Source organism: Eretmochelys imbricata, chromosome 15, assembly GCF_965152235.1.
Source record: "Eretmochelys imbricata isolate rEreImb1 chromosome 15, rEreImb1.hap1, whole genome shotgun sequence".
NCBI lineage: Eukaryota > Metazoa > Chordata > Testudines > Cheloniidae > Eretmochelys > Eretmochelys imbricata.
In genome coordinates this window covers 30,698,995-30,707,382 of record NC_135586.1, presented here as the reverse complement: position 1 = coordinate 30,707,382, position 8,388 = coordinate 30,698,995, and the positions used below count along the sequence as shown (strand labels likewise).

General features: G+C 50.7%; 1 protein-coding gene across 1 annotated transcript; it reads right to left on the bottom strand.

The window, feature by feature from the left end:
• Positions 1-1,178: 1,178 nt before the first annotated feature.
• CRYBB2 (crystallin beta B2) lies at positions 1,179-8,231 on the bottom strand. Its single transcript, XM_077834961.1, has 5 exons — positions 8,152-8,231; positions 5,828-5,946; positions 2,925-3,057; positions 2,165-2,307; positions 1,179-1,457 (listed from the first exon to the last, which is right to left on the bottom strand). Exons 1-5 carry the CDS (start codon positions 8,203-8,205, stop codon positions 1,289-1,291), a joined length of 618 nt encoding a protein of 205 aa, XP_077691087.1. The 5' UTR covers positions 8,206-8,231; the 3' UTR covers positions 1,179-1,288.
• Positions 8,232-8,388: the final 157 nt, after the last annotated feature.

Below are 8,388 nucleotides of genomic sequence, written 5' to 3'. Positions count from 1 at the left end.
TGTCTAAGGCCAGTGGCAGACTCAGAACGAGAACCCAGGAGTCCTGATGCCAGACTCCTTGCTTTAGATAACACAGCTGCCGAGAACTGCCTGGTTCCTGAATCTACTGTGGCTCTTAACTCTGCTGTGAAAGACAGATCCCTACACTTTAACTGGACAAACGGTTTGGTCTGAAAAAAGGCCTCCCTGCCCCCGGTTTGTTTAGAAGCTCTGTTGCATTTGATAACAGCCATGCAATAACGAATACACAGAGAGAGAAAGTGAGACACAGAATGAGCTGAGACCGCATCCAGGATGTTCAAAACCTCCGTGGAACACAAGCAAGGAGTGATTCTACATTATTCCATGCTTGGCCACACTTCCTGAGGGAGCCACTAAAGGGGTTCATAGTATTCTCGACTTCATAGTATTCGTTAATGCAATGGGATTTCGTTACTAGGGTAACTGACTGACAGGGCAAAATTCCTCCCTTGTGCAGCCCCTGACATCAATGGCCCAGGTGAATCTGGCCTGTCTTCCAACCCCAGCTTGCTGATCTATGGCACTAGCTAGCAGGAAGATGCTCCAGGGTCATTCTAGGGGTGGCTGACCCTCTTCCTACTGAAATGCACAAAAACGCAGCAGCAACCAAGCTGCTGTACCACTCTGCGCCCCATGGCAGGGCGTTCGGGCCCACACCGGGGCAGGCCAAACACCAGAACGGTCTGAGGGCATTGCACAGGCCGGTCAGTCTGCAGAGTCCTGGACAAACTGCAGTTCCTGTTGAATTCAGGAGCTCAGACCCCAGAGGGAATTGCTGTAAGCTCTTGGTTTCCTGTCTTATCCCTGCTGGCTGAGGTGTGCGTTTGGGCTCCATGCCTTTAATTCTTAATTTTCAGTCACTGCTGCCCAGGGGTTGGGGGAGGGGGGGTGACTGACCCGACTCTCAGTGTGGGGCTGTGGGGGAGAGGTGGGTAATGACAAGTGCCTTTGCCCTGTGTTCATGCTGGGCCTCCACTCCACACCCTGGGGTCTCCGAGGCGCACATGGGCTCTGAGGAGCTCAGAGCTAGCAGCCCCCCACGTCCCCCAGTGCAAACTCAGAGAATGATTTCAAGTGTCTCGCCGCCCCGAGAAAAGAGGTGCCCGACTCGATCGAGCGTTTGAAACTCAAAGCTTTATTCAGCAGCAGAGCGGCATTCCTCACGCAGCGGCATGTGGGAGAGCGAGGCCACTGGGGAACAGCAGCAGGTCACACAAAACTGGTTCCAGTTTCCTTCTCCTCTGGGCACTCAGGAGGGGCAGGGGCTTCAGTTGGTGGGGTGAAAGGCCCCTCGCTGGTGCCATTGCATATCGCGGATGCGCCTGACGGATTGAATCTGGGGGTGCTGGGCACCAAACTCTGAGCTGTCCTTATAGTCCCCCTTTTCAAACAGGTACTGGTAGCCTCTGTAGCCGGGGTACTGGTATCCGACCCAGCTGCAAAGGGAAAGCCCAGCCAAGTCAGAGACTGGGAGAACCCAGGTGTCAGGGAAACCCAGCCGGGACAGCACCCGGTGTCTCCTCCCACCCAGGCAACCCCGCCCCTGTGGGTAGTGAATCGAACTCTGTCCCTGGCCTGGCCGGGGCAAGGGGATGTGGCCCGAGGGCTCTCAGTAGCACGATGGCGTCAGCCAGCACTGCCCTCTGCTGTAGACCAATTAAAGCTCTCTTCAAAGCCTCTGAGTGAAAGGGCTTCCTGAACCCAGAGGAGCCACCACCTTGGGGCTGACCCAGTTTGGGAGCTTCCCTCCTGCCCTGCTCCACCCGACTAGGGCACTTGATCCTTGGCCTCCTCACACACCTCACTGGCCTCAGGAGGCTCCGTGCATCAGGGTAAAAGGTTATTTATTCTCAAGCCCCATCTAGCAATATGTGTTCTCCTGCTCAGCTCCAGGCCCAGGGCAGAGGGCTGAGCAGCAGAGATGCTGACTGCAGGACAGCAGTTGTGCCTGGAGTCTAACCACCTGGGTTAGGGTGTTGTTATGGCGATGCCCGAAACTGGAGACAATCCGGGCTCTAAGGACAGAAGTTGATGCAATCAATGATTCTGTCCCTCAGTTCCTAGATTCCAAGTACAGGGCAAAGAAGACTCCAGTGCCCAGATCCTAACAGGGTCACGTGGACCCATTGCCCCAGGTACTTACGTGCCACTTTGCACCCGCACAGATGACACTTTCTCCTGGTAGCCATGAGCATGGAAGCTGGGCACATCATCATCTATTATCTCAATCTTCTTGCCAGTGAAGCTGGGGTTTTCATAGAGGACGATCTTGTGTTCCTGGCTGTCCTGAAGAGAGGAGAGATGCGGGGTCAGTGTTAGCAACGAGGCCAGGCACCTTCCAGGGAAGTTATCAGGGAGTCGGAGAAGATGGCTCAAGCCTCCAAACAAAACTCAAGTGCACAGAGAGTGGGCCCAGGTCACCCTAGTCAGGAGGAGCTTTGCCTGCTCACAGGAGGTGGAATGCTGAGTGTGAGCAGACCTGTATAGTGATCATCCTTAGCCGTTCACCAACAAACTTCGGAAGTGGCAGGTTACCCCATAACTGTTTATTCTAGGGTTCCCTCAGACCTTCCTCTGAAACATCTGGGATTGGCCACTGTCAGAGACATGACACTGGCCTAGATGGCCCATGGTCCGACCTAGTAGGACATTTCTTATTTTCCTGCAGACATACAACTTTTCAGTGGAGATCTGTGCACAGGTATATTCACAAATATGGCGACTGCAGGAGCTGCAGGCATTTGAGGACACAGTGACTTGCCTTTTTGAAAAGTTCAGAACAGCTGGTTTTGTCCAGGATTTTGGCTCCAGCTCTCAGTCTGAGGGGACCCCAGAAAAGGCTCATGATTAGGTCTTTGCCTGGCCAGATTATACTGACTGGAGTCTGACATAAGCACTCTCACCACTTTGATGGGTCTCAGGGTGCCAATGGTGTCGCTCCTCCGGCTGTTGGTCCAGGAATCCCAGCGGGGATACTCGCCCTTTTCAAACACAAACTGCTCCCCTTTGCCATTTGCCTGTTCGTAGCCAACCCAGCTGGAAAAGAACAAGGTACAAACATTGGAGATAGATGGGCAACGCACCAGAAACCTCCATTTCTGAACCATCCCCAAACTCCTCAGCAGGTGGCCAGAGAAACATCCCTTTTGCTGTTTGCCTGGAGGAATCAGTTGGCTTCCTGGTTATTTATTTATTATACTGGGTGTGTCTCTAAATTAAATGCTAAATGGTATTATACTGTTCTGCCACAATGTGGCAAAGTGTGTAAAATACCTTATTTAAGCTAACCTTAACTACACCCAACAGGACATTAAAGGATCATATGATGAACACATCTGGTATGTATAAGCAAGCTCTGTAACCAGTCCGTATCTGGTACGGAAGCATGACATGGTGTCAGAAGTAAACTAAGAACAGAAACAGAAGTAAAACAGCTACAACAGTTGCAAACCTAAGGAACAAAGCAACAAAAGTTGCAGGATCTCATCAACCTGCCACTCACTCTTCAGTGCCCCAGAGAACTTCAGCTTTGACAAACCTTCATAAAAGACAGATGAAACAATGTTTTGCAAGATTTTGCATTGCTATCAACCTCCACAAAGAAACTCGAGATATAGAGGTATCTTCTTTAATTTATACTATGGGGAAGTAGACAGAGCACATATTTAAATATTTTGACTTTGCTATAGACAGTCACAAAGATGACTATGAAAGGGTTCTGTCTATGTTTGATGCATACGTTATATGTGGTTTATGAAAGCATGTTTTTACCAGATAATTCAAGAACCGGTGGAAAATGTTGAATATTTTGTAAGAGCTCTGCATACATTGGCTGAAAACTGTGATTTGGGAGAATGCAAAACATGAAAATGTCAGAAACAGGCTGGTTATTGGGTTAACAGACAAAAACCTTTCACAGCAGCTACAACTGAAGAGAGTTTTAACCATAGTCCCAGCTATATTGAAAGCAAAGCTGCCTGAGCTGGTGAGACAGCAAAGCCAAGAGCAACTTGCCAAACCTGAAAAACAAGAAGCTACCTTAGAAGCTTTTAACAGATGGAATGCGTTACCTAGGGAGGTGGTAGAATCTCCTTCCTTAGAAATTTTTAAGGTCAGGCTTGACAAAGCCCTGGCTGGGATGATTTAGTTGGGAATTGGTCCTGCTTTGAGCAGGGGGTTGGACTAGGTGAGCTCCTGAGGTCCCTTCCAACCCTGATATTCTATGATTCTATGAGATGCAGCCTGAGTGCTAAAAGCCATTACTATAAGACTCCTGAGGTGAGCAGAGAACTCCCAGGCGAAAAGGAACAAATTCCTGTCTACATGCATAAGATGTGGAAAAAGTCACATCCCAAGATATGATGCATGTCCAGCCAGAGGCACACGGTGTAATAAATGCATGAAATATGGACATTTTGCAGCTATTTGCCACACCAAAGCCGTCAGGGAGTTGGCTCATATTACACACAATCCAGAGTCATTGTTTCTGGGATCTGTCACTTGTGATGACACAGAACCTGCCTGGAGATTAAACTGAATATTCATGGCAAGACTATTGACTCAGGAGCGGACATCACAGTCATCTCGAAAGGGACTTACAATCACCTTCAAGCCCCCCTCCCCCCCCAAGCTGAAGTCACCTGGCTCAGCTCTGACTAGCCCTGGAGAGATTCTGATCTACATGGGCCAGTTCACCATGGAAACAACATACAAAGACAAAAACTTTGCATTCAGAGTGTATTGGATCCAAGACCAACAACTTTCTCGGTGGCAGCCGTAACAAGCCTAGTGAGAAAGGTAGAAGTCAATGGAATATTTGGCGATACTGGACTTTGGGAAGAAGATCGAATACAAATCAACTTCAGAGACAATACTGAGCCATACAGCATACAAACACCTCTTCCAGAGAGACCATGGAAGAGACTAGCTGCAGATATAGCCAAGTTCAGAGGACATCATTTCCTGGTCATTGTGAACTATTATTCCAGCTGTGTAGAAATAATTAACTTGAAAGACCTAACACGTTATGATGTTATCAAGAAACTGAAGTGCACTTGTTCTCTATGTTAAAATGCTAGTGAGGGATAAGTCTAGGTACGGTACAGCCTGCAAATCTCTCCTTTTAAGCATGCCAGGCACCTGTGACTCTGCCGATTGGTCCAGCTCATTCCATATTGTTACTTTGACTTTATGGGCCAAATTCTGGCAGACACAGTGCATAGGCATTCATCAGAACCAGCACCACCAGCATGGAGCATGTGTTGGCAGCCAGCCCACTGTATCCTAGCTCCCCAAATAACACAAAGCCTGCCCAGCAGCCCCACCCCACCCCCCACAACAGGAGCTGTCCCAGGGATCTACGGAACAGGGGTGTTATACAGATTTAGAGAGATCCTGTTCCTGACCCACACAGAGAGAGAGCGAGAGAGAGAACTGCCAGCCAACTGGGTGCAGAGCTCCACCCGTGTGAGGTCATTGGAGTAAATACAGTCACGAGGGCATCAATGAGGGCTGAGTCTGGCCCAGCATCTGTCAGCCTAGGAGGTTTTCAGGGGGTCTCTTTCCATAACTCCACCCAGAGGTTCAACTGCTGGGACCTCTCCCTGCTGGGGAAGCCCGGGCGGGGGCAGGGGGAGGGGGATGGGACGTCCATTAAGTAACTTACTTCTTCAGTTGATCTTGTTTTACGCTGAACAGTTGTTTCTAAGCCACTATCACAACCTCCCCTCCCCCCGTCTGACACATCTACTGGCCCAGACTCACACAAGTGCTTCCATTCCCACCATCCCAAGTGCAAGATACGTACGGTCCAGAGTGTACTAGGATGGAGCCAACTTTCTCCATTCCCGCCTCCTTCAAATTGGAACAAGCTGCGTTAAGTTCATGGCAGCGACCTTGGAAATTCTCTTGCTCAAAGACGACAATCTGACACCCAGAGAGAGAGAGAGAGAACAGCAGCTTAGAAAAGGGGGGTTGAAGCCCTGCCGTCCATCCTGCCCGCGAGCACAGGGGTCGGTGCAGGACTGTTCCCTACAGCACGTTCCCTTGTGATTTCTCTTCGCCAGTGTAGGGAGGAGACACTCTGGCAGCCCCATCGATTCTGTTCGCACCTGGGATGGTGGAGGTTAGAGCTGGAAAAGCACCATTTACACCAGTCCATTCGGCCCACATCCCTCAGCCAGGGCAAGAGTCTTTGCTGCATCTTCAAGTGTTTGGCCCAGTCTCCTTTAAAAGTGCCAAGTGACTCCCAGCATGGCCCTGGGGGAGGGCTCTGGATACCCTTCCTGAACGTTGGTTTCTTCCATTTCTCTGAGTTACAAACTACCCCAAAGAACCCACTCTTTGGTCTTGGTCCCTGCAGTGTGTTCTATGTCTCTTTGGTGGTTATTTGCCCCAAATTATAAAAGTTGGGCCAAATTCAGCCCCGGTCCAACTCCATTATCTTTCGTGAACTCAGAGCAGGCATCACTTAGCCCATTTACCATGGACCTCAGTCATTTTTGTAGCTCTTCTCTGAATTCCCCAACTCAGCCACGTCCTCCCAGCACCCAGGTGCCCCGTGCTGAGCCCACAGTTCGCAATGAAATTATCGGCTATGGCTGGGTTTTCAAATTTGTCTGAGCGTCCTCAACAATTGGCTTTCAAGTCACAGATATACTCCGGCTATGGCAACCTTTCCTTGCCAATGCAATTCAAGCCCCAGCGACAGAGCCCGGGGCTTCGGGGTGGGCGTTACGTACTAACACGTTGTCCGGTGAGCCGGGCTGTGTCCGGTCAGCACACGTTTGTGGGTCAGTGGAGCAGAGAGAGGACAATGTGTGGTGTCTGCACCCGAAACAGGATGAGGGCTGAGCCAGCTCCACTGAAGCCAATGGCAGCCGTTCCAGCCACTTCTGTAGGGGGTGGATCAGGCCCCGAATGAGGGAAAAGTACCTGCCGACTTGAGCAGGATTGTCACCCCGAAGTCAGAGTTCACAGAGTCCCTGGGTCCCAAGATGAGGGTAATGTGAGGTCGTGGCTTTCCCCCTCCCACATACAGGACTCAATCCCTTTTCTAACACCTTTTACTATGCTGCAATGAGACACTGGCGGTTGGCCTGCGCCAGCTGACTCGGGCTAAGGGACTGTATAATGGTGGTGCAGACATTTGGGCTCATGCTGGAGCCCGGTCTCTAGGACCCTGTGAGGTGGGAGCGTCCCAGAGCCCAGACTCCAGGAGCTGGGGCCTTAAAGGTAAATACCAAATACCCCTGGGAGACTTACGATAAAATCACAAGAATTAGCAACACTGAATAGTTCTGACACCACCTTACCCCCACCCGCACCCAAGCCTCCTGAAAATCCCCCTTCCTGGTATTTCTCCTGGCTCTGACAAGTCAGATCCATCAGTATGCAGATCAAAGGAAATGTTTGACACAGTACCGGGCTCAAAGAAGCTAATCTTGGGGCACTGTCTCATTTCCCTATATACAGGCAGGTTTAGGAATTACTTTCTGCAAAGTGCGCTGTAGTCCCTGCAGAGGCTTTGGCTCTAAATTTGCAGGATTTATATATTTTCCCTGGGGCGGCCCCCCCTTAGGAATGGCTGGTCAATAGGTCACTTGCTCTCACGCTTTCCTAAGAGGCCCCAACACCACGGGGAAGGCTTGGAAAGCTGCTTACTACTGAACTGGGAGCAGCTGGAGTGGGGAAGCCTCTTTATTTTGTCCCACAGCTCTGGATCTTGCCTCCTGGAGGAGAGCCTTTGGGTGGGGAGGAGGTGAGGGCATTTGGTGCTGCCATGAATGCTAAGCAGCTGCTTACGGGATGGCACTGGGGCTAAGAGCTCACTGCCTAGCCACCCGGCTGCATGGTCACGACAACATTCCTAGCTGCTATATGAAAGGCAGAGGGGATTTTTAGGTACAAGGGCAAGCAGCTGCTGCTTAGGGGAAGGCGTTCTAAGCAGCTCAGCCGTTCGTATTCCAGCCTGCTCCCTCGAAGAGGGGAGAGCACCTCCCGGCATGCACGGAATTGGGGCAATGGATAGGTGCACACACATTTTTACACATACACTCGTTTATGTCTCTTGGGACCATATCACGGCACAGACTCAGCTGCTGCACAGAGCTAAGAGAAACGCATACTGACCTTGGAGCTGGTTTGCTGTTGCTTAGAGGCTGGCATCTGATGGTCTGACGCCATTGTGAAACTGAGCACCTGGGAGGGAAACTCAAATGGTTAAACGTTGGTCTTGATCATTATAACCGGAATCCTGTTAGGGTTCATACACCCGCACCCATCCCCCCCCAGCCCAGTGCTCTGCGGCTATCCTCCCCCTTCACTTGATTGGCCAATAAACGCCCGAGGAACCCACTGGAATTACCA

Excerpts from the sequence above, each read along its gene's own strand:
- CRYBB2 (XM_077834961.1), bottom strand. The coding sequence starts at position 8,205 with ATGGCGTCAGACCATCAGATGCCAGCCTCTAAGCAACAGCAAACCAGC. Across the intron at positions 5,947-8,151 it reads AACAGCAAACCAGCTCCAAG|ATTGTCGTCTTTGAGCAAGA; the intron begins GTCAGTATGCGT and ends TCTGGGTGTCAG. Across the intron at positions 2,308-2,924 it reads CCCTGAGACCCATCAAAGTG|GACAGCCAGGAACACAAGAT; the intron begins GTGAGAGTGCTT and ends TCCTCTCTTCAG.